General features: G+C 45.0%; 1 protein-coding gene across 3 annotated transcripts in view; it reads left to right on the top strand.

Moving 5' to 3' along the window:
- gas2l3 (growth arrest-specific 2 like 3) overlaps positions 1-23,403 on the top strand; it is a 28,965-nt gene extending 5,562 nt beyond the window's left edge. Inside the window, exons 1-9 of one of the 3 annotated variants that reach the window (XM_035147068.2) lie at positions 5,419-5,495; positions 7,470-7,522; positions 13,921-14,107; positions 15,380-15,498; positions 16,210-16,351; positions 17,663-17,726; positions 17,816-17,957; positions 19,106-19,210; positions 20,748-23,403. In XM_035147068.2, coding sequence (XP_035002959.2) covers positions 7,499-7,522; positions 13,921-14,107; positions 15,380-15,498; positions 16,210-16,351; positions 17,663-17,726; positions 17,816-17,957; positions 19,106-19,210; positions 20,748-22,121 — 2,157 coding nt within the window. In that variant the 5' untranslated portion in view covers positions 5,419-5,495; positions 7,470-7,498 and the 3' untranslated portion in view covers positions 22,122-23,403. Of the gene's footprint in view, positions 1-5,418; positions 5,606-7,469; positions 7,523-13,920; positions 14,108-15,379; positions 15,499-16,209; positions 16,352-17,662; positions 17,727-17,815; positions 17,958-19,105; positions 19,211-20,747 lie in introns of those variants that run through there. The other 2 variants (XM_035147066.2, XM_035147067.2) reach the window with 2 other exon arrangements.
- The last annotated feature ends 2,198 nt before the right edge of the window (positions 23,404-25,601 follow it).

Below are 25,601 nucleotides of genomic sequence, written 5' to 3'. Positions count from 1 at the left end.
TGGAAATTACAAAAATGGGGATGACGACTGTAAAAATGGGAAATACTTGCTTAAAGTGATGGATCAGGCTTCACAGACACTGCAGTGCCAAGATGGAATACTAGTATGAGAGAACTGGTTTGTTGCAGTTCGTGTAGTGACGTTATGTTTCGCGAGGATATGTTTCCACATGTAGGTCACTGGGACCCAGTAGACTCCAAACAGCTCATGTGATGAGTCACATGAGTACATTAAACACTCCATTCATCCATGTCTAAACAGCTGATGTTGGAAGTGTGGTGAGGAAATGCTTGTCATCGAAAGATGGGATGATCAGAATCATCGTTCGGATATTCTTTTTTAAAAATTTCTTATATAATTGTATCTGTAGATGTTGCGTTCAGTTAAACCTCCTGTAACATTGAACAGTGTGAGAAACCCTGAAGTTTTGCATCCTATTTTTTACATCAGCATATCATATTCTACTGAGAGACTACCAGCGACGACTGGCTTTGTTTGCTTTATGAGAATAAACATGTTATCACAAGCATTTCCTCTTAATTTCAATACAAAGACAATATGGTGTCTGACATACTTTGTTGGGCATAGTTTCCCATTCGAGTGGTTGTTTGTTCGTTCAATCGTCTGACCAGGTTCTCATTTGTCGGACCAACCACTGGTGTTACATTCATTAGGAGAAAGGCGCTAAATCAATAACCAGGATACCAGGATTAATCCATTCTTATTGACGGTGGGAGGGACAGGCCTGTGAAATGGGGGGTGTTGCCCAAATAAACAGCCTATATTTTGTCAGGCTTGAAAAACGGTTGAGATAAAGGTGGGAAGTCATTGTGCCCAATGTGTTGTGGGTAAATACTAGGCTGATTGTATCTTCTGTTTGTTTGAAGTCTTGAATTGAAGGACGATCTCGTGTGGCATCTCACATGCGAGAGGTCTTTATCCGTAGACACCCATGGGCTCTTTTTACTGACCTGGAATCAGCCTCCATCGGTTCCTCTCTTCATCACGGTTATGGAAAGCAGGGGCGGGAGGCCTGATCCTGAGTCAGCACCGAGGGGCTTTCAAATCCCAGAGCTGACCTGGTGGCGTGTAGTGAGCCGTGGATTAGCATCAACAAATCAAAATGGGATTGGCAGGTGGGTCCCACCCATTCAAGCCTTTAAGATGGGCTTTACTCCCACTGTCTCACCTCTAAGGACAGACCGCTCCAACAAGGACAACCGGATGGAGGCCAAGAAATGTTTTAATCCTTTTTAAATGAGTGGTAGTCTTTTTTTTTTTTTACCATGGAAACCCTTGATGAACAAGCTTGTACAGGCCCACAGCGGACTGAACTGCTTTAGAAAGTAAAGTTTTATTATCACGCGGAGCTCACTTGTTCAGCCGCCTATTGAAGTATATTTACTTTTTTCATTCTCCCACCACTGAATGAATTTCCCTCTCGGCACAGTGCAGCCAGGCCCCATCTGTAACAAAAAGGGGGAGGCCGGGCTCTAAATGAAACGCTCCTCCGACAGGGTAATTAAGACCAGACACAAAGGGCTCAGCAGGAAGGAGTTTAATAGAGGAGGAGTTGGTATTCCCTCGGGAGAGGCTGCGTCCAGCAGAACCGCTTTGGACTGCAGGGAGCTGGAAGGGCACAGGAGGTTCAATGGCCCTCGGAGCTGGCCCACGGCCACTTCACATCACGGGTACTGGGGGGACAAACACAAAAGATGTTACTCATCCATTTCTGCATGCTCATGTTATCGAATTCAATCCCTAAAAATAGAGCCTTGCTCTTTTTCACATCAAAACACACATTTGGAGACCTTCAGGTGTAAAATATAATGTTTAAGAAGCAGTGCATTTAATCGTGGACCAGTATTGATCTGAACGGCCACATTAAAACATGGGTGGAAAAGCCTGCCATCATAGAGAGAGGGTGTGACACCTTTTAATGTAAGGTGATAATGGCACACTTCAAACAACTTCAATAAACCATTCATGGTTTTGTACAAATGAAAAGTGAAAAAAAGCTGAGGGTGAGAGAGAGAGAGAGCTTGAGAGCCAAGTTCTCTCTCATTTCCTTTAGTCGTCCAAAAAAGTGCCGGATTGTTTGTTTCAGGAGGCTTCACAAATTGCTGGACGCTGTTCTCCCCAGGCATCGCTTGATTATTCAATAAAAGCACTTCAACTGACACCTAAACGCACCGACATGTGCAGTTTAATTAACAGTGCAGCCAAAGATTTTCCCTTATTGAAGTTGTTTGAGTGATAACATTGGGCTGAAGCAGAGCCCATGCAGGAGAACCACTGAACGACATGTGCAGTAGAAACGTTGGTTGCACAACAGAGGAGGGAAAGCTGTGTGGGACACATGCTGTCTTTATCATGTGCTCCAGTTGCTCTAACCTTCAGGGAAATGAATAATGAAATAAAACAATTCTTCTGGAGATTCCCACAAATTAAAAAAAATGATGGAGCTCCCAAAAACTTAATTTATGCCATTTACTCTGTTTCTATTCACTCAACATACATGTGCCATGTAGCGGAAAATCAAAGTGACATCACCGCTTGAGCCTTCTACTTTTAACTCGTTACATAATGTGTTCTCATTTCATTTTTGCACTTATGCACGGGTGCTTGCATGTACTGCCGGAGCGCTGCAGGCTGCATGGGTGCACCACATGCACGGCAGTGTGTTGTGATGACGACTTGTTGTGGAGGTGGATGCGCTCTCTGCTGTCTGGAATAGCCCTGATCCTCTTATATGATTACTGGCTGGGACGAGAGCGAGATGGAGAGAGAAGCGACCTGCAGGGGGAACACGCGGACAGATGTCTCACCCCCACCCTCAAAAAACGCACACAGACAGCATCTATGTTTAGTCCGGACTACAGGGAAGTTCGGACTAGATTCCTTTCCTTTTTAATAGGGTAAAAGTTAATCACACACCTCATATGTGAATGGATAAAGGAAATTCCTCTCATTTGTTCGGCACCTTTTCCTGGCAGGAAGTAGATTATTTGTTGAGCCCTGTGCAGAGAAAAAAAAGGAGCAAAGTTGAGTTAATTAGCTGTCACAGTTTGTTTATATCTATCCCTATGAGTAAGTAAAATGTTCTATTAAAAGATGTGTTTCAAAACTATATATCTTTGTGGCTACAGAAAGGCAAATCAACAGTCATCACATCATAACATCATCACATCTCTGCCTGCACGTGGACGAGCGTCCCCACAGGCCAAACACCACATGTTTTTTATATTATTTTGAATTTCAGCTACTACCACTGTCACACTCAGTGTTACACAACAAGGGACCGGTTCAAAACTGCATCTAACACTGCGATGTTCCTTTTTAAATATTGCACAGGAAATGCCATCTGATGTTAAAGTGATTGAGGCCACTGAGTCTGGAAATAGCAGTTCTCCCGAGGGGATATAACCCGAAACAAAGCCTTTATGTTACTCAGGACAAGAAATACAGGTTAGGTAACGCAAACATGAGCAGGGTCTTTTGTGTCCCGGGTTTCAGTGCCTCATTAGCTCAGTTAATCCGTATGGGGCTTTAGAAATATAGGAATGGCACACGTGCACCTGAGGAAAAGCTAATGCTTGGGCAATGTTGAGTTCTGGAATTATTATGAAAGTTCCACATTCGCAAACGGCTCTGGTTGCAGAAATGCCCCGAAATAACGTTGTTCTCATCATGTACAATTTGTTCCTCAGGAGCTTCGACAATCGACGATGCAAGATGATCCGCAAAGAGGCTCAGCTGCATATTTGGCCCCTTAGAGCATAATCTCAAGTCTTCTGGGTGGAAATCAGATTTACTGAAAGAACGGAAGAAATTGCAAGTTACAGATGGACGACAGAATAGTGCCGGCATTGTTGGACATTTTTCCTCTCGGTGACCCATGGGGAATTTGCGTGGCCGCAGTGTCGAGCCGTGAACTTTCCAATAAACCACTCCCAAGTTCACAGCGATTGTGAAACATGTTTTGTCCTCGCCTCTCTGTTTTTGGCTGCGATTCTCTCCCCCCTCCTCCGTGTTTGACATTTGACTGTGTTTGAAAGCCTTTGGTCCCTGTGGGGAGTCTGTTCTCTCCAGGGTCTGCCGGGGCCCCAGATGCAACACAACTGGAGTCCAGAGCCAAAGATTTGCCCTTTTGTCCCGTGTTGCTGAGTGTGACCCTTGACGAACGCCTACATGCTGAAAAGAAACGGAGCCTTTCTGGATTGTTCCTCTCTTCTAAAACCCTAAATGTCCTCATTCTGTCAGCGACTCTGCTCTTTCAGCTTTGTAACCTTGAGGACTTTTCCCAACAATACTTGAAACAAACTACAATGACCCTTGAATTCCTTTCAGACTTGATCAAGACCGATCAAGCTTTGAGCTAGAAATTTCTCGAGGTAATCCATCATCTGTCCTTTACAAATCAAGAGTTGTTCTCCAGAATTTCAGATCCGATTCCCTAAAACTGACTGAAATTTCAACAAGAAGCATGTTGTGGTTTCATTGGTTTGAGTTTGAATAATTGCCTTCAACCAAACATCGGTCCAGTGAAGATTTCAGTCTAATTTCAGGGTTTTACTCCCTTTTGTCTTTCTCAGTCTTCAGTCTTGTGCATGAATCTGTGCCTCACAACACTTGTAATCGTATTTTACATTGTCTAATTCTTGAAACATACTTTGTAAGTGTTGAGTGATGGATGTACCAAAGATACTGGGGGTCAACTTGCCTTGTGTGAATAGCACATCTCAGTCAAACGACGCTGTAGTTCAGATAACAGAGGTGGTTGAAACAGCTGTGGAAAACCAACATCTGTGCATGTGGCTCAGCGGCATGACGTCATGTGTTCTGGTGTTTGTTACTTGGACTTTGCTCGCTCAAAGTAATTCCCTCTCTACGTGCACGCCCCCGGCCAAATCTTTCAGGACAAGCACAAGTTGACAACTTCAAAAACGCACCAACGTACGAAGCCGTTCTCTTTTGGTTTTCCTGCTTCCTACCCCATAACATTCTGCTGAGTATTGGTTCAAGGGGTGTTGTGGTGAGCGTTGGAGGGGGGTGGGGGGGATGAAAAGGAAGTGGAGGTACCCCCAACCCTCAACCTCATCTCCTCTATCCATCCCATCTCATTCCGTTTCATCGCATCCTGATTGGGGAGTTCCTGGTTTGGTTTCTGGATCTGGGGATGAGAAGAAGTGTGTGTGTGTCTGTGTGTGTGTGCGTGGTGGGGAGGGTGGCAAGCTAAAAAAAACAATGGAGGCTTTGTGAGAGGGTACCGCTGTGACAGAATTGTTGAGGGGAAGCAGGAGGGGGTCGGCAGAGCTTAGCGAAGCGTAGCCACTTCATTAGTCAGGACTCTCCTTTTGCACCTCCTCCTCCTCCTGCTCCCTCCCTCCCTCCCTCCCTCCCTCCTGTCATTCTCTCACTGCCTCTCCCTCCCCGCTCACTCGTGGAACCACAGAGGCAGGAGCCGCTCTGGCTGGACAGTGCTGAAGAGTAGCGTAAGTGGGGGGGGTTTTGGCTTAGCAGTGGCGAGGATGCGCTCTTGAGGCTGATCCGAGTTGTTTGGCGCCGTTCCCCCGCTCTGTACCGCACTGTTTGTGTTCCGAAGGTAAGTCGTGTTGTGTTGTCATCCTTCCCGCCCCTGTCCCATCCTTGGCCGCTGACTTGGCATCTTCTCCCATCACAGCTGCAGATCTGGTGTCGGATGACTGGACACAGCTCTCTGTGCCTTTTTGATGAGCAGCTGAGGATGTGATTTTTTTTTTTTTTTTTTTAGTGTGCGTGGTTCTGAGGGCAGTTGTGGATCAGAATGCTCCTCACTCTGTGCGTGTTGACCTCAGTGGAAACCACCAGAACATTTATACAGCAGTGCAGAAGTTTCACCAACCCATCGTGGCTGAGCATTGATGTTTGTGTTGAGGTGTGTCTGAGGGGGATTGGGGGCGGGGGGGTCTCCAGCGGCAGAGTATTGCCTCAGCTGTGTTGAGCAAATGATCAGTGTTATTAGGATCTAGGCGCTTGTGATTACTTTCTCCCCCCCACCCGCCGCCTCTCTTTGTCAAACGCACACCCTCGGGGACAGTTGAGCGTCGGGGGTAATCCTTCACATCCTGTGTGGGAAAGGGCAGCGAGGAGCACTCAGACTAACCTCATCACTTCCTCGTGAGAAAGTCTGATTTGCTCAATCTCACTTTGTCCAGTAAAAACAAAATGCTCCCTTTTTCTTTTTACCCAGGAGGCTGTTTGATACATCCTGTGTGCCTGTTCGCAGCTTATATCCTGTTTAACAGGCCTTCATTCATTACATGGTATTCAAAACCCTGCAAAATTTGAATTCATACCTTGTAAATTTGATTACATGCTCATGACACAGTAGATTTGACAAAAAAACGGAAGTGACTGACTTTTCTCTGCTGGAATCGGAAGCTTTTTTTCCAGGAGAATCAGTGTGACAGTAATAAAAAAATTAATTAGATTTTGAATAGAAGAGACACATGCTTGAAATTCGTTTTAGAGACTGATGAGATAATCAGGGTTGAGTGAGGCTTAAAAGTCACTGTGTGGAACCAGTTAATCTTGCGGGTCCTTCTCAGGGCTTTGTCATGACCCGAGTCAGGAGGCTCCGCTGTTCGGCTGGACGGGGAACTGAATTGGTTGTATTTGAATTATTGATTATTTATTTTGCCAATTCTATCATTTTGGCTCTTACTAAAGTACATGTTGAATCTGTCCATTTAATCTTATTGCAGCTGAGTTTTCACTCAATAAATTTGTCTGAATTTTGTATTGGGATGGTCTCTTTTCTTATTCTGGGGGGAGGTGCGTACCAGGTCTCTGCCTTAGCATTTGGTCAGAAGGGGATGTACATTATATATTCATCCACCTCACAAGGGATGCAGCCAATTAGGCAGCATTACTTACAGCTTAATATACCACAATGGGGAATAAAAGAAAAGACAATGAAATGTGCTCTATGCATGATATTCCCTGCGTTTGCTTTGTCTTACTTCCGCTGTCCAGTCTGCGTGTTGAGTAACAATCTAGACCTTTTTTAAAGTTTAATCTTAACTAGTCTGCTTCTGTCCAGGTTTAGAAATCTACCCACCAGCACCTAGAACGCTTGACAACTAAACTTGATCTAGTGGGTTGAGTCTTGTTTTGGTTCTAAAATGAGTCATGAAGTGTAACTATTTCCTGGCGAGCTGCAGTTTATTAGTTTGACCATTGTTTCTGTGGAGGTTGTCATTGGTATCTCCATGGTGATGATAAGACTCCGGGTAGAGTCCCCGGAGGGAAGAGATGCTTAAGGCCTGTAACTACTCTGGTAGCCCCCACTGAGTCACTATGAGTTCCTTCCAAAGGACTCTGGAATTGATTATCACATGAACCGTATCAAGTAATCTATTTGGTCAAATTTCAACAAAGTGCCATAATCAGATATCATGTGTAACTCCTCTGTCGTCTCTCCACAGGATGAAGAAGTGAATCAGTCATCGCAGTCATGGCTGTCCAGACCGGCATCCAGGTGAGTTCATCACCGGCTACACTTCACGAGGTGCACTGTGATTGGTCAGGGAGGGAGATGCAGTCCGTCAGGTTGGAGATCAACATGGCCGAATCAGTGTTTGGTTCGCAGATGTTGTTTTTCATGAATCATGACACCGTTTGGATTTCATCACCCTTTGCACGTTCACATCCACGTTTTGGATTTGAAGCATGTGCAGCTGGATGTCATCACAGAGTTAGAAATCTCTACATCCCATAAGGGCTGAACCTGACTTCGAGTCCTCATTACAGCGCCCTCTTTAGGCCTGTCAGCACCATTCTCAGTGTGCAAGCAATAAATCACCTAAACTGTCTGTGTGCCAAATTGAAGAAAAACTTCCCCGACATTACCAGAGTTATTCAGATTAAATAAAGAACCACAGACATCTGTCTCACGCTCGGCAACTGTGACGGGCCCACCTGTGTTTCAGGCCGCCCCCTCGTTGTTGTTGTGCATGTCTGACGTTCCACTGCCGAGACCCTGAGGAGTTCCCCCCTCTCCACATGTTTTTAGGGGGAGAGAGTGGAATGTGCAACACTCTCTTTCCTCCCCGTCCCCTCCCAGCAACGAAGTGCGAGCCATCCCCAACATCCAAAACAACACACGTATCGTGTTGCAGATTTGTCACATGGCAGCACTCCGGTGAGACATGCTTTTCCTCTGTCATCTGGTTTGGATTGATCCTGGCTCCCCCCACCCTGCAGGGAGACTGTGGATATGCAAAATATGCATCTCAGGGCCGTGCACGTAGCATGTGGCAGGAAACCTGTCAGGCTGATGGCGATGAGTCGTCGAGGCTGTGAAGAGACTCCACCGGAGTTGTTGATGGACTGTGAAACGTCAGACGCATCAGATTTGTCTGTGCTTTGTCTAAAATTTTACTTTTTATAAATGAAAAAAACTTCAATTTTAAAGTTTTCCCTGTCTTCTCTTATAAGTTTAGACGTGTTTTTATATAAGCGCAGCTCCTTAGCATTAAATAACAAATATTCAATACTTTAATTCAATCCATTTCTAATTAACATCTCTATAAACACGTCTAAGTGGAGAGAGTAGAGCCTGACTGATATGGATTTTTATGAGGTGTATTACGGATATTGGGGAGTAAAGTATTTCTATTATCGTTTCATCAGTAGATGTATAAAGTTCTGTATTTAAAAATAATGGAAATGATTCCTAAATCACTATCAAACCCTTCTGTCGAAGAAATGTAATTGATGCTTGATAACCATAAACATTATTAGAAATTAAACTATGAATAAAAAGCAAATAAAACCAAATATATATTTGAATTAAGAAAATAAACAATTTTTTTAAATTTAATATGTCAATATAAATTCACATCTTTTCTGCATTGTATATTCTGTAAAATAAACATTTTCATTTCAGCGAAAATAAATGCTTAAAGTCTCATTGGACGATTTTTATTAGCCAACCAATAAATCAGACTTGCTCTAATGCAGCCATGATGTTTAACTAACTCATATTTATTTAAAGCGCAGACAACAAAAGACAAAATCTAGTTTGGTATTGCGTGTTATCGAGAGGCTCCCAGTGAGGATATTGATCCTGTAGATCTGAACTGTAGTGACACTCAGAGCTTCGCTGCCCATGTAGAGCACAGTCACATCCAATAAACTGGTCACACCCCCAACGCTCTGTTCAGCCATGTTGAAAACAAAGGCCCTCAGGGAAGTGTAAGTGGCATATGTGCACTTTTTTTTATTAATGCAACACAGCCATTGTGAAGTGTGATGTCGGATGGTTTCACGTTCCTTCAGATGTCTGAGCACATTTCAGAGATCTGCAGGTGCTCCAGATGCTGTGGAGATAAAACCATGTGGCAACTGGTGGGATGTGAAACCTTTAGTTCACATATAGAAAGCCAAAAAACTGTGGTCTTATCAGGGTCGTGCAGGCTTAATGTAAGTCTGTTGAAAGTCTGGACCAAGGGTCATTTCTCTGTTACATGGTTTACATTTGATCTGGTTAGTTTTGATTTCACATTGTAATAGAGGGAGCGGAATAAAGGATTTTGTGTGAGACTTCAAGCGAAACTCGACAACTCTGTTTCTCTTCAGTGAGGCTTCTTTTCTTTTCTTCTTCTTCTGTTTACGTCTCAACTTCCTGGAATTGGTCCAGAAGTCCCGAACTATCCAAAGAAATGTTTTCACACTGTTAACAAACCGAACCATGGTTCAGTTTGATCTGGACTGAGACCGCCTCTTTTGGTCGGACTAAATTTTGGCCCATTGGTCAGAGGCACATTTCACACCTGTTATTTTGGTCTAACCTGAAAAGTCTGAAGGTCTGGACCAAACCAACAAGGTAGGGGTGAAAGCGCCCGAGATGTGTGCAGGGGCTAGGGAGGCGTTGTTGCCTGCTTGTGGAGCATCTTCATGTTTAAGTAGCAACTCGCATATCACTGTGCAGAAGATATGTTCAGGGTCTCTTTTGCACTGAAGAGAAGAACTGGACAGAACGGAGCACAACCGTGAAAACGTCCAGAGAGACCCACAGGAAGACAATAGCAATCTCACACACACACTCACACACACACACTTTGATTTATAAGTGATGTCTCGGAGGAGCAGTGCTTCCACCGTCCATCAGCACATTCTTCATTAATGCCAAGGCGACATGAGAATCACGGAGGAGCTCTGTTAGCCTTTGAATAGAGAGATGTGACCGTGTTAGTTCAGCCTGACCAGAACCAAACAGCCCCCGACTCAGTGATGATCCTCAAGGGCCAAAGATCAAGAGACAGAGCATGGGAAGGTTTAAACAAACTGGATTGGCTCAAGAAATTTGAAAGATGGTTCCTTTTTAAAATGTAATAAAGAAGCTTTACCAAGCTTTTCCACTTGTCAGGCTTGTTTACAGGCTTCATATACATGAATCACTGACGTGGTGTGAAAAAAGGCTTCGTGACAATGGGAACAAATGATAGTCATGAGGAAAAGCTTACATAATGGGGGGAAATCTTGAAATAAGCAGTGGACATAATTGTCACAAGAAAAGGTGATGATAAGACAAGAAAAGGAAAATATAGATGAAAGTCTTTTTCCTTTTTTAAAATTTATTTGTGTGTATCCACTTCTCCCCGTGACCTTCCTGCCATTGACTATTGTTTCAGGGGACTTTGGCCTCCCTTCGCCATAAGTGGCTCGTGCTAAGAGCATCAGATCCAACTGCTTTAAAAATCTCCGTTTCTCCGCTGGATTACCTCTGGACATTCCTGCTCCCAGCGAGGACAGAGGTGGTGTAAGAGAAAGGGAGATTAGGTGAGAACGCCCCCTCTACTCGGGTCAATGCAGATTTTCGTTTACATCGTTAGCGTGCTGCGTCAAACACTGAACGCTCTCTGTGAACCTGTGTTCAGTCAGGTGACACAGTATGGAGTGGGGATATTATCCCCCACTCAGGTTGCACTACGCTACCTTATTTTCTAATTAACCGGATAACGAGAAAGGCAACATATGTTGTGGCGCTCCTGAGCACTGCAGGCCGCTGCCCTTCTGAACCGGGTTATGTAATATACACTGGTGTGTTGTTGTTGTTGGATCGTCTCTTTTGATGTGAGATGATCTTTTTTCAGTTCAGAAGATCAGGTGCTTTTTTAACCACTGTTTACACGTGTGTGTGTGTGTGTGTGTGTGTGTGTGTGTGTGTGTGTGTGTGTGTGTGTGTGTGTGTGTGTGTGTGTGTGTGTGTGTGTGTGTGTGTGTGTGTGTGTGTGTGTGTGTGTGTGTGTGTGTGTTCCCCAGTCTCACATCTGATGTGGTCAATTGTGGGACTTGTGCGAAAGCGATGACGTCTGCTCTAAGTGTTTGTTTGCGTTGACTCGACTGTAAGCGCTTGAGGGCGGCTGGTGTCACCAACAATGAATTTTGTTAAATCACAACAACAAGTCAAAGTTGCCTGAAAGTTGAGTGCTAAAGGGGCATTCCACCGAATACACACATGAAGTGTACTTTACTGATCGCAAGGAATTACTACTCTGAATGTCGTCTTTTGTGGTTGTGGAGGGAGGTTTTCCAAAGTGAACAAAACTTTTACAAAAGACGGAGTTAAGCTGCATGATGGGAAATGTAGGATCAAGTATTTTGGGAGCTTGACCCATATGAGGAATGAAAAATTGAGGACATCTGCATTGTTTTGAATATTAGGAGTAAAAAGTTCCAGGTACCGATGTATTGGTCGATTTTGAAGACGTCATCAAACCTTTGTCAGAATTAACATGATTGGGGTTTTACAGTTTAACCAAAAAACTTTATTAATTACTATGAGTAAAAAGAAAACACAAACTTCAATAGAGAAAATAAATGCACATCTTTTAAACACTGATCGTTGTAAACATCTAAAAAGAAATAATAATAATACTACACTACAGTTTATTATGGACAAACTACGTAATGACACCATTTCCAACTGCCAAAGCATTTTTTCGGCATTGTTGATTCTATACAATAAGTTTTCATATCCGCAAACATAAACACTGATACCAATAAGTCTGAGAGAGGCTCATCGGGCGATTTTTATCAGCTCAGCGATCAAGCTCAAAATGTTGTATGTGTCTTGTGAAAAACTACTTTTAAATTCTTTGACTCTTTGCTTAAAAGTATATATTTTCACATGTCACATTTTATTATTAGTTTTAATAGGAAATCTCTTTAAACTGGCAGGTTTTAGGTTGAAGGTTAAAAGTCACGGCCAAATAATCGGAATAGATTTAGACTCACTTGTGTAAATCGTCATAAACTCGTTTACTTAGCTTTTATTTGCTATAATTCCTTAACCCCAACACCAACACTGTGTGAGCATGGCCAAACAGTCCAATATCACATATCAAGCACGCACGCACACGCACACACACACACACACACACACACCACACACACACACACACAACACAACAAACACACACACACACACTGCTCTTGGGGCAGCCTGGAGCATCAGCATCAGTACATCACTGTATAAACGGCCCCTTTGTTGACTGTCTATGAGGTTTCCTGTTTGTACGCCGAAGCATTATGATGAATTTCCAGGCCTCTATGAGACTCAGCCTTGTCTAAAGCACAATACCCACAATGCCGCCCCTCAGCACAGCGGAAGCAGAGTCCTTTCATTTATCGCTCGATGACATGTGACGGACACAAAGATTAAAGCCTGTATCTTAAACAGATGTCAACAAACTGGAACGGGCGGAGGAGGAGGAGGGTCAGAAGGGAGTTATGTAATGTCTGGACGAGTCGTCGTGCACATCTGCTGCTGGTTTCTAGATAACTCCTCCTGCTGTCTGAGAACAATTAGGAAAAAAAAAATTGAGAACACAACAAAGCCACCAGATGCTTATGTTTTTTTTCATTCTGTATCTATTAAGATGTTAGAGAGACACCAGTTTGGCTCATGTTAAATCCAGATTAAAATGCCTCACATTAATAGTTTGCCATTAATTTGTCATTTCCCCCCCTTAAAGTATATCTAACTTAATAATAATGTAATTTATGTACATTGTGGCTGTGAAAACCAAAAAACAGGGAAGCTACACTGGATTTTTATGTCTCTCCTCGAGCTAAAAGACTTGGTGAATAGTCGGTGTTAGAGGCAGTGCAGAGCTCTGAGAGAGAAGAGACAGGAAGGAAGTGTGTGTGACAGTAGAGATGGATATGATGGGACATCGTGGTCGGGAGCCAGGATCAGCGGCTCGCTCCAGGCGCCGGGCCCCAACTGTGGAGCAGCGCTGGACACGTGAGCAGTCGAGTGCAACGGCGCTGAACTGACTCGATTTTCGTTGGATTTGAAAAGAAAACGTAGCAGTGCACATTGGGGACAGAGCTGAGTGTGTGTGTGTGTGTGTGGTATTGAAATGGAGTAAAGTACAGTGGTTACCTGGAAGTGGGTGAGCTCCAGCTGAGAGTAGAGGGGAAGTGTGCTACGACGGGAGACCTGATACTTCCTCTGTGCATGGATGGGTCGTAACTCCCGCAGTGTGAGGCTGAATGGGAACTAGAGTATGATAATGCTTGATGTGTTGGTCTATAGAGAGCGGGCTAAGGGGAAACTGCTAACCTATATTCAGGGTTAGAGTAAATCCATAGTATGTTCACTCTGAAATACATTCTATAGGTTTTTCCTCCCCTGTAGTTAGAGTCCTCACACACAGAATCAGGCTGATCTCCCAACTCCTCACTTAAGGGATCATTTTTTCAACACGTTAGAAAAACAAAAGCAAACCCGAGTCCTAAAGCAACTTTTACAATCCTTAGCACTGTGAATGAGGGAGTCCCTTATCCAGTGGATCCCAAACTAGGGGTCGGGAACGTTGTTTATTTAAACATGGCGGGCATTTAATCCTTTCTCTTCCTCTCCAGGTGTGGTTCGGCGAGAAGTTTGACGCCCCCTTGCTGAGCCCCCGGAGCCCTCGCAGCCCGTTGGCGCAGCGGCACGGCCCCGGCCTCGCGGACGTCTTCCAGTATGACCAGTGGCTGGCAGTGCGGCACGAGGCCAACCTGGTGCCCATGCAGGAGGATCTCGCCATCTGGCTCACCGGCATGCTGGGTAAGGGCTGCGTACCACCTGAGATCATTTCGGGGGTTGTTGGGTAAAATGTCCTTTTTTTTAAAGACACTTGTTGTACGTTACTCTTCTGTGGCTGTAATCACGCAAACATCATGGGATCCCAAACCTATGAATCCACACTAGACATCTGCATGCTAACAGTTTCCCCCTCGAGGTGAGGAAAATACCACAGCACAATTGACATTGGTCTCCCATGTAATTGGATTTGGATGCTGCTGTTTCCAGCCGGACGTCAGCGAACCACATAAACAGGAGGGGGAACGAAACCCCTCATTTCATCTGCCTCTGCCATTATACTGACATCTTTTGTCCCATGGGACACAATGGAGCAGTAAGGAAATCGAAGCTGACTCTATTGTCGACTTCTGAAACTGTTCTTGTAAAGAGCACGACATTTGGTTTTTTCCTCACGAGGAATGTGGGCAGGTACTGAAACGCTCAACGTGTGTAATTGACCTTGATGACCTGCATCCCACGTTCTGAGACGTTTTGACTGATCTGATTGTCGATCCTCTGCGTCCCGAGCGCTGCAGAAACAGGTGGCGCGCCGCGGATCGAGTTTCAGGCCTCGGGGCTCGGCCCGTTGTTGTGCGGGAAAATAAACTTTTGTGGCGCGATCTCGGTCGCTTAGTGTTATGGCCGTTGTGGAATTTGTTCCCAGCGTGAATCAAGTCAGACCCAGTGGCCTTTGTTGAGTTTCTTATGGGCGGTGATTTACAATACGGGGTCGTGGGAGCGCCGTGAGTCCTTGAGGAGTTTGTAGCCTAGCGGAGTCTTTTACTCCCTCTAGTCCTACAACAAAAGACACTGTAGTATTTTAAAAAACGGCTAAAAGAGTGAAGAAGAATGTTGTTTACCTCCCCCTAGGAGATTGTGTTTTCTTTGGCCTTTCTGTCTGTCTGTTATTTAGCAGTTTAACACTCAAACTACTGGACGGATTACCACGATGGTTGGTTGAAGCATGTGGTATGGGTCAGGGGAGAACGCATGGTGCCGATCCAGGACATCTTTTTGCCTTTTTCTTAAACATTGAGAGAGGTCATTTTTGAAGTTTTCAGCAATTTCTCAGGAATTAATTCATGGATCGAGATGAGAAAAGCAGAGAAATGCGCTCTTCTCTCTGCCGTTCTTGTTGCATTAATTTCATGTAATTTCAACCAGTACATATCTCCATTTTTATAAAGTGCGTTTCCGGTCGATGTTGTAAAACTTCCGCTGCGCTCTACACTGTTCTCTCGTCTGTTTTTCCAGGGGAGGAGGTGCGAGCAGAGTTTTTCATGGAGGAGCTGAACAACGGCGTGAAGCTGTGCCAGCTTATCGGCGTGCTGCAGACCAAGATCGCCCAGAGCTGCCCCTCCGCGCTCGGCAAGGTGAGTCAGACGGCAGCGACGAGAATAGCTCGGACACCTTGGTCCAAAGGGCAGCTTTCATGCTCGCACGTGGAGGGGGAACGTTTGGAGAGAGAGAAGAGAGAGAGAGGGAGAGAGAGAGAGGGAGAGAGAGAGAGAGAGAGAGAGAGAGAGAGAGAGAGAGAGAGAGAGAGAGAGAGAGAGAGAGAGAGAGAGAGAGAGAGAGAGAGGTCAGAGTGTGGACGAATCCCTGCTTGAATTAAAGATTGAAGATGTTTTCTGTAAAATCACTGGTGTAAATTGTTCTAATAAGACTTGACAGTACTGCACACATCTGGCTTGACATCTGTCAGCAAAGGTGACTCATGGAAATCCAGACAGAAATGGTAGCTTGAAGCAGTGATCACCTGAAATTAGACAATCACTTAATGATAAATCCACTACTTTATAGACTGTGTCTGAACGTTAACTCGGTTTAAGGACTAGAATTTTTATATTTTTTATATTTTGTATGTATTTTTCTCCATTGTTTTAATCTTCTTTTATTGTTTTATTATAATTTTATCCGTTTTGTTACTCAGCATGATCTAGTTTTTCTATGATTTGCTAATTTTGCACTTATATTTTATTTAGTGAAACACTCAATAAAGGCACAATGGAAATAAAGTTTATTTCTCTCGCTCTTATTGTTGCGACGGTAATTGTTCATGATGTGTGTGTTTCTCCCGACAGCTGTTCCCCACGAGGAAGGTGGCGTGTAAGCGCGACGCCTCCCCGGGTTCCTTCTTCGCCCGCGACAACACGGCCAACTTCCTGGCCTGGTGTCGACTTATCGGTGTGGAGGAGACGTACCTGTTCGAGTCGGAGGGCCTCGGTGAGCACGGCAGCATGAAGAGCTATATTTAAAAAAATTTTTAAATTAGAGTATCTTCCAAATATGATGTTCAAATCAAGCACTTCTGTTACTGTCTCTTCTTCATGTGCATGTACAGCAGCTTTAAGCAACATTATGCAACTACTCCACCTTAAAATACCAGCTTCACGATCATTGTGACTTAGTCATTCCCGCTCCGTGCGCCTCACTTTTATGTAACTTTGGGGGGGTGCTCATAATACTCACAAAAAAAAAGCTATTTTAAACACGCGGCACGGTTAGATTTTGACTGATGTGACATCACAGCTCTCTCGTGTTGCCATGAATCTCCGCTGCTCAAGAACAAGAACCAACAGAAACTTGTTAAAGCTCCACATCTGGTTAAGATTTTGTAACGATCCGACCTTTTAAATTACCAGATTAAGTTCAGTTTACTAGAGCAGGCAGAAATCAAACAGTCCCACTTTAATCGTCTGGTGAATCTTTCATTCCATGAATTAAAGTGCGGCCACGTGTCCAACTCGGTGTCTTGCACCTGTCGTGTCATGCTTTTGAATTCCCCCAAAAAATGGAAATGGAATCGTGATGAGTTTTCCTGCACTGGCCACTGTCACACCACTGAATACCTTTTTAGTACCAATAGGAAAAAAACTCCTTTTTTTCCTCTTAGGCTTTTATTACTTTACCGAGCGTCAGTCAAAAATGTTTCAACCCAGTAAGTAAAAGTTGTGTCCAGTGCGCGGCTTAGCTCAAACTGAAGGAATGCTTAACATTTTTACAGGGACGTGCCTGCAGGTCTGTACACAACACCCACAGCATATTTATCTGAACTGTAGGATGATCAGAGGGTGAGACAGACGAGACGTCGGCTCTAAGCTGCTAATATCTTAGCAGAGCTGAATCTGTAGATTAAGCCCGACTTGTTAATGGTTTAATAGGATCTGTTGTGGGTAGAATCCCCCTGAGTTCTCTGTATGGGGGATCACTTCATTACTGCTAATGGCTCGGCACAAAAAAAACAGACTTAGAATGAAAGCCGTACGTCTGTGGATTAGAGATCAGCACCAGTGCATGTACATAAGCAGAATGTCCTGTTCTTGTATATATTTGTTTAATGTATATAAGTTGAGTGGTTTTAAAGTTGCACTGCTTCCCCCACAGCTCTGTCCTCTTCTGCGTGAATCATCCAAACTCTCCTCGGGGAATAATTAACTTTATCTTGTGTGCTCCTAATGTCCCAGTGTTTTTAATTTTTTTTTATTTAACACGTGTTCCACCTCATCTAAAAGCTGAATCTCTTTTCTGCCTCAGTGCTGCACAAGGAGCCTCGGCAGGTTTGTCTCTGTCTGCTGGAGATCGGCCGCATCGTCTCCAAGTAAGTCTGCGAACGCACAGGAAGTCGTTTGAAATAATAACAGCGACGGCTTTAGTGTCAACATTGCATTTAAACTCCGTGCTCCTCAGGTACGGCGTGGAGCCCCCGGTGCTCGTCAAGCTGGAGAAGGAGATCGAGCTGGAGGAGACGCTGCTGCGGACGGAGGAGCCCCCGCCGGCCGTCAAGACCTTCAGCGTGTGCTGCCAGCACGGCGGCCTCTACCAGCCCGGAGTGAGTTCTCACTGTGGACCTGAACTTGTGAACAGGAAATGAGCTCCAGCAGGTTTTCCTTAGCCGTGCATTTATTTAAGAGAAAACCGAATATGAGACCACCTGGAGGCAGGAAGTGAGCGCAGACACTTGTCATATTCATGCACGGTCTCAGTGTAGGTGATGCTGTTAGACCCCGTTTGTTTATTACCAGGTTTGAACACACAAAACAATGCCCCCTCCCCCTCGCCATCACCTCACATGCAAAAGCAGCTGATCACGCTAGCGTCACGTAGGTGCTGCATGTGTGACCCAGTTGAGGCCGAGCCAAGATGGCGGCAGCAGGCAGCGGTTCCTGCCGCTTCGCTGCCGCCCCAAAGGGTACGTGACGCACCGCAGCAGCCGACCACGTGACGCCGTGTGACTTGCTGCCGCACGTGACCTCCGGGCCGCAGATATGCCGCTCGTCACTCAGCCATAAGCGTGCGGCGCGGTGAACTGAGTCGAACGGAGCATCTCTGCGACTGGCTGTGGTTTGAACACTTTCTAAACTCAAACTGATGTGGTTAGGGGGGTTGGGGGGGGCGGGTATGTGGGTTATTTCCCTCGTCCTGCTCAGTGGGTAAAACGTGGCTCGCGCTCCATCGGGGTTGGGGGTTTTATTCCCAGAGGAGACAGCTGGGCTAAAAATAACTGCCCTCACTGAAGCGGAAGGCGGTTCGGGTAAAAGCAAACTCGTATATTTGTTCACAAACGTATTTGCACTTTAACACATAAGCAGCTTATACAACAAATGCTGTTAATATCAGTTATTTTTAGTCCCGTGTGACCTCATCACCCTGTCAGTTGCGTTTCGTTTTCGGGAGAGAAAACGTGTCCGACTGCCTGACTCAGTGGGTGTAATTACATTAAAGCTCACATATACAACAGCAGGCGCTCTGTCCCCGAGTGCGGGGCCTTGTTTTCCAGTCATCTGAGGTGACTTATATAAAACGCTGGCGTCTTTAATTACGGTCGTGTGCAAAACGGAAAACAGCCAGAGGACGAAGATGACGGCTTTAAGATAATCAGATGCCCTATGTTCATGATCGTGAGCATTATGGCTGCCAGTGAGTTAATGAAAGAGCTCTGATGTGGCGTCCTTACGGGTTTCTCTTTGTGCATTGTAGGAGCACGGCATGGACGACCCGCCCTGCAACTGCTCCAACAGGGTTTCTATTGAGTACCTGTCTGAGGGACGCTACAGACTGGGGGACAAGACCATCTTTATCAGGGTGAGAGCCACACACACACACACACACACACACACACACACACACACACACACACACACACACACACACACACACACACACACACACACACACACACACACACACACACACACACACACACACACACACACACACACACACACACACACGGACACACAAAAGTAAGTGGAAGTAAAAAGTACAAATAAATAGACCGAAATGTACGGTAGTTAAAATACCACATTCACTTTTCTACTAGAGTAAAAGTAATTAAACATTTGCTTTTAAATATACTCAAAGTATTAATAGTAAAAGTACAGAATGTAGTCTATTACCTTATGCGATAAATCGACTACATCATTATGGCCGAGTCTTGGCGGTGGCGTCTCTGCTGCTGCAGGCGTGCTTTGCTTTCATTGAAGGAGGCGGGTCTAATGTTACCTGCTCTCTCTGATTGGATGAGAAGACCAGTTCCCCTCTATCGATTACTTTCGTGTCACTTTTTTTTTTTGTAACGCAATGCTTTGTACAATGTAGGATGGAAAGTACAGAAGTCTGCTGATATATGAAGAGTAGTAAAAGTGGAAAGTAAGCGGGAAAAAAATCAAGTCGTAACTTGGACGAGAGTGCTGATGGGAAGTGGTGGGATGTGTCAGTTTCATATTTTAATATTTTTATTTTTAGCCGTCTCTTGCTAACTTCTCCAGGATTACCAACCCCAGCTTTAAATGCAGTGACACTGTGAATGTGCTTCACTACATCCCACCACATTTTTGACCCTCATCTGATATTGAATTTTAATTTCTACTCAATATCTATTTTAAGAATAAGTCTCGAAATCAATGAAGAGGAAACACTGGAAATACAGAAAAGTGCCAGAATGTTGTGATCGAATAAACTGAGATAGAAAAACCCTGAAGCAGCAAACAAAGTTCCAGGGACTGACCCTGCTGAATACTCTGCGGTTGCCTCTGACCTTTGACCTCGCTGCTGACGAGCAGAAAGGGAATCTCCCCGTGGTTGTCAAAGAAGACGCACAAATCCCAGAACTTGACAATTGCTCGACAAACTGTACTGAACCCATATTACATTTAAAATCCACAGATAATGTTTAAAATACGGAAAACTTATAACATCAGCATCGTGGCGTCTGATGGATTTGGCAGTGGTACATGTACGAGTGTTGGTGCAGCGTAGTGTGTACGGCTATAAATACAGTTTATATCCTATTAAAGTGCGTAGTAGGAGTCTCACTGTCAACACAGGCTCCTGCCAGTGTGTGTGCGTGTCTCAGTGAGAGAGAAATCTGGCAGAGACGTCTTCATGACTTTACCCGCAGCTGTCATTGGACACATGTAAGCTTGTTACCCAATCGTGGCTCATGGATTCGGACGATTACATCATGATTAGTCGTCCGCTGGGCCCGGCCCCAGGAGAGGACGGGCTCGTTTGCAGCTCTGCACAGAAAATTTAGAGAGTGTCAAGGAATGTGTCACATAGATTTGACAAGACTTGCGGCAAACGTTCCCTCACTGGATGATGTGTTCTTCCTCCTCAGATGCTTCATGGTAAACATGTGATGGTGCGTGTCGGCGGCGGCTGGGACACGCTGCGGGGTTTCCTGACCAAGTACGACCCTCTGCGAGTGCTGCAGTTCACCACTCTGGAGCAGAAGATCCTGGCTTTTCAGAAAGGTCCCCCCGGACTGGGAGGTCACCACGGCAACGCAGCTCCCCCTCCTCCACCTCCAGACATGGACCCCCTCGCCGCCGTCAACGACCTCATCTCCTCCTCGTCCTCCTCCTCTTCCTCCTCCGCGTCCTCGTCTTCCTCCCTCTCTGGCTCGGCCTGTAAGCAGACGCCTGCGGGTCAGGTGGGTCGGCTCCACGCCGCCTCTCCGGCCTGCACGCCCACGCTGCCCAGGAAAGGTGCAATGGCGGCAGCCAAGAAGAACCTCCAGATGCCGCCTTCCTCCCCGAGGAAGCCCACCCAGCTGCCCCTGCCCATCGTCTCCAAAGGCTCCTCCTCTTTGCCCTCAACGCCTGTGGGGAGCTCCTCCAAACTGTCTCCCAGTTCAGGGTGTCAGGGAGGGCACGTCTACCGCAGAGCTCTGACTCCAACATCAGCTCCATCATCTGTCGCCACTGATCCAACTCCCGCCTCCAAACTGAAGCTCAGACCGTCGCCACGCGGTACTGCCGCTCAGCCCAGGAGCCCCGTCTGCCCGGAGCCATCCTCCAAACTCCCCAAACCCTCCAGCCCCTGCGCCTCACCCACCTCCACTGTGCCTCGCCCCGTCACTGCACCAGCACGGGCACCCACCCCTAAAGATGCCCGCCCCCCAACGGGCGCCAGCCAGCGCTCTCGCCTTGCACAGCGCCGCCCCGGCTCCCCGGCCTCACGCCTCCGACTAGAGGCAGCCAGGCGAGCGCGGACAGCCACGCGAGCCGCAGCTGCAACGAGCGCAAGAGCGGCGACGCCACAGTCCCTCACCCCCTCCTCCAGCTCACGGACAGCCTCCCCGGCGCCGCCAAAACCCACCAGCTCCTTGCCAAAGGGCAAAGAGGCCAAAGCCAAGGGGCCGGCCCCCACCAAGGCTGCCGCCCCTCCACGAGGTACCGCTGCTGTCCCCGGGCGGGTCCCAGGGGGCGCCACCGGCCCCTCTTCCTCCAGCAAAGCCAATCAGAAAACACCAGCCACAGCTCAGACAGCTGGGCGAAAGCAAGCCGCCGCCACGACTAACCCCACCAACGCAAAGTCAACTCTAAAAGCCGAACCTCCTCCAGGACGAGCCGCGGCCCCGCCGAGATCCAGCCCCAACGTGAGGGCCGCCAAGGCCGAGCCCGGCGTCGGCACGAAGACCCCACAGTGCAAGGCCAAAAGGGAGGAGCCTTATTTTGAAATGAATAATAGGAGGCGGCAGAGGACGTAAGAGGGCGTCCTGGGAAAGACTTTGCCAAAACCACAAGGCTGGTGACACGGCTCCTCCTCTCAAACCAGCACTTGTTGGAGCTCGGACTCTTTCGAACAAACAAACAAATTAACGTTTGTCAATAATTGTCGTTACAAAGCTTATCTCTTAAAACTTTTTATTTTTTGTCTGCAAATTAATTTTTGTCGGTTGATGATTTTTCTGTGTTATTTAATAGTCTTTTATTTTTCTAATCCAAAAGGGTCAAAGATGTCACGTGTTTGTTTTTGGTGACGAATTAACTGTCTTTCTTTCTTTTCTTTCTTTCTTTCTTTTCTTTTCCGATAAAAAAACGACAACTTGCACAATGTTTACATTTCCACCTGCGTTACACGTACAGCCGTTACATTTTATTTGTGTGACTTTTAAACAACAACAGACGTTTGTAGAATATTCACCTCCAGCGTTTTTTTATCCAGCGAGGCCACAGGACACAGCCATGGCGCACTTAGGTGAACTTTTTATTGCCGTGTTTTCTCCATGTTACCAAACTTGTTGTTTTTTTTTGTGACACAACTGGAACACAAATCATTCTTTTCCCCTCCCCAGTGAGAACAGGCTTTCCACTGGTGGGGGGGGGTCAGTTACACTTTTTTAAAAATTATGTTTGTTTAAATGACAATATCCTGGTGGTGACGTTTGTCCCGATGGCGCCGTGCGACGCGTCATCGGGAAGCGGTCCTCTCCCGTCGTGTGCCTTCATCAGAAACCCCCCTCTCTTGTTTCTGAGCGGCATTAGAATGTATTAGACGATGTTTTGGGGGTTGGGGGGGGATTGGTGGTGGGTGGGCCGGGGTGTTTCATGGTTGTAAGTGATGAAAATTGCACAGTGCGTACGAGCACTCATGACTATACAGTTTCTCAGAAGCTTCAGATGAACTACTGATCAAACGCCTCTTCTTCTTTTCTTCTTTTAACCCTCACGCGGTCGTTCAGAGGCCAAACTCATTTAAAAGCAGAATCTACTCGGTGTAGACTTTTTATATGGTTTCTAAATGTGTGTGTGTGTGTGAGTTAAATAAATCTAGTTTTCTATGTGGTGTGTGTGTGTGTGTGTGTGTGCGTATGTATGTGTGTGTGTGTGTGTGTGTATACAGTACATTATCAATGAGGCTTTGTTTTTTCTTATTTGGCACTTTACTCTGTGTTCTGTCACATTTTTGAATGTTGATTCTGTCGATTGTGTCTCTTGTTCCTTTCTGTCGTTTTGATTAATAAATGGACAAGTGTATTAAACAGGAAATCATCTGGGCTCCACTGACTTTGTCTCATGCAACACATTCTTTTTTTGGTCCTGTTCCTATTGCACGCTGCTCCAAATATCTTTGAGGATTTTTCTCCTCTAAAGCCTTAAAGACCGATCAAGGTCCTCAAAGTATTCTGTGAATTTCTACAGTTTGACTGGTGACTGTTTACACACAGTTCAGACACACGACATCAGAGGACTTCACTCGGAGGCCTCGGTAAACAAGTGATTTTATTTATTTTTGGCTGCTTGGCCCTCGTGTCAGCTTCATGTCAACACGTGCACACTGACTGATTTGGGTTGTTTGCACTTTCTAAAGTGGATTTCATTTTTAAATCTCACAAATCACTCTGCCATGCCGAAAGAAAAAAACAGAAGCACAAATTGAGCTAATGAAACAAAACCAGAAAGAATTCACATACATTAACACATAAATATAATGCTAATAAGTCTGCATTACATTTATTAAATAGGTGTAGAGGATGTCTGTTATAAAATATTGATGAGACAATATGTTTATACATAAATAAAAATGTTTTAAATTTATTAAAATTAATGTAACTGCTCCAAAAAAGTCGCCTCTTATCCTTTTCTGCCATCTAGTGGTTGGGGTTAAACATTGCACTAGTCTAAAGGTTTGGGCTGTGCAGTAAATTGGATTCTTAACACAAAGAAAAATGTTAATAATAATTTGAAGGTCAGTATTCTAACCACACCAGTCAGTGTCCTTGTGTCAAGAAATGCTTTAAAGTAATTGAGTAATCCTTTAATACTCTCCTGTTTATGTAGAAGTTCTATTACAGTATTACTTTGCCTTTGTAATAAATAAAAAAAGTTGGTGCAAATATATTTCTCCATGTTTTATTTTAAAGTTTGTTTTATTGATTTTAAGATTACAGTGGGATAATGTGTTGATGATCTGTGTGTGTGTGTGTGTGTGTCCTGGGACTGCTGGTGATTCAAGTTGATGTGTAATCTGTGAACTGTGGGATGCTGAGAAGCAGCTGATTTGATTGTTGTGATTTGATTGTAGTTTAGCTCCTCAAATGTTACTGTAATTCTGTTTTATTTATTTGATTACTACTTTATTTCTACAGGAACATTTAGTTATTGATGCTGCTGTTTATTAGACACTAACTTTATTACTCAACAAAAGGTCTGGGTGCTTTTAATTATCCATTTTGCTAAGGAACTGTCCTGACTGGGTGAAATGACCTGACAATATTTCAGCAGCCGCATTAATAAGAGCTGTCGGAATTCTCTTAATGATAAGGAAAGGAGCTTCAATGCTTCCTAACTTATCTCCTTAAGCATAGGAAATATCTGACCATCCTCTATGACAGGAAAGGAGAAAATGCAGACCCATAATTCATTGCGGCACAACCTTGTAGTTGTACCTGGCAACCCACATAAATATAGAATAACATTTACAGCTGTTTAATCCTCCTGACACGATCCAGAGCTGAGTCCTCACATGAGCGTCTGGTTTCTTCTCTGTCACATCCGTCCGGTCAGGAGGATTATTCCAACATTTCAGTCCGGTTTGTTTTCAATTAAATCTTCAATTAAACCTGTTTTGTTGTTATTTCCTGTGATGATTAAATGTTTCCTCTGTCTAAACTGAAAACATCTTTTCTCAGGACGTGTCGTTCGGTTTTGGACAGGAAACTTTATTATAACTTTATAAGCACAGAGTACTGTACATTTTGTGTGTATCCTCTGTTATTAATGAAGTTGATTTCTCTGCACCCTGGTTCTCCTTTCCTAACTCCTTACAGCTCCTCCTTCATACCTTTCCTTGACCCTGTGACATATTCCATTGGGGTCAAGGAATAGTGGTTAGGAAAGGAGGTTATTTGGACTTTCCCTATTTATTAAATTAGTTTATTACCTTTGTTTTAAGACCAAGTTAGATATTAGTTGAGTTGTTTTTTTATTGGATGTTTTCGTGCTTTCTTTCGGTCTGTGCTGTAGGTTCACTGTGTAAAATTAGACCTTTGATAACAAAGCATTTTATCTGGTTCCCTTGTTAAAGACTTGTAGAAATGAATAGTTAATATTCATCCTGCATTGCTGTACCTGCTCTTTCTCTTACTGGCGTGTCGACCCTATTGTTATCGTCCCCTGTTCCAATGAATACACTGCTGCTTGTGCTTGTGTCTCGTTCTCTCTCTCTCTCTCTCTCTCCCCCTGTG

Source organism: Hippoglossus stenolepis, chromosome 22 (genome assembly GCF_022539355.2).
Source record: "Hippoglossus stenolepis isolate QCI-W04-F060 chromosome 22, HSTE1.2, whole genome shotgun sequence".
Classification (NCBI taxonomy): domain Eukaryota; kingdom Metazoa; phylum Chordata; class Actinopteri; order Pleuronectiformes; family Pleuronectidae; genus Hippoglossus; species Hippoglossus stenolepis.
This window is presented reverse-complemented; position numbering and strand designations above follow the sequence as displayed.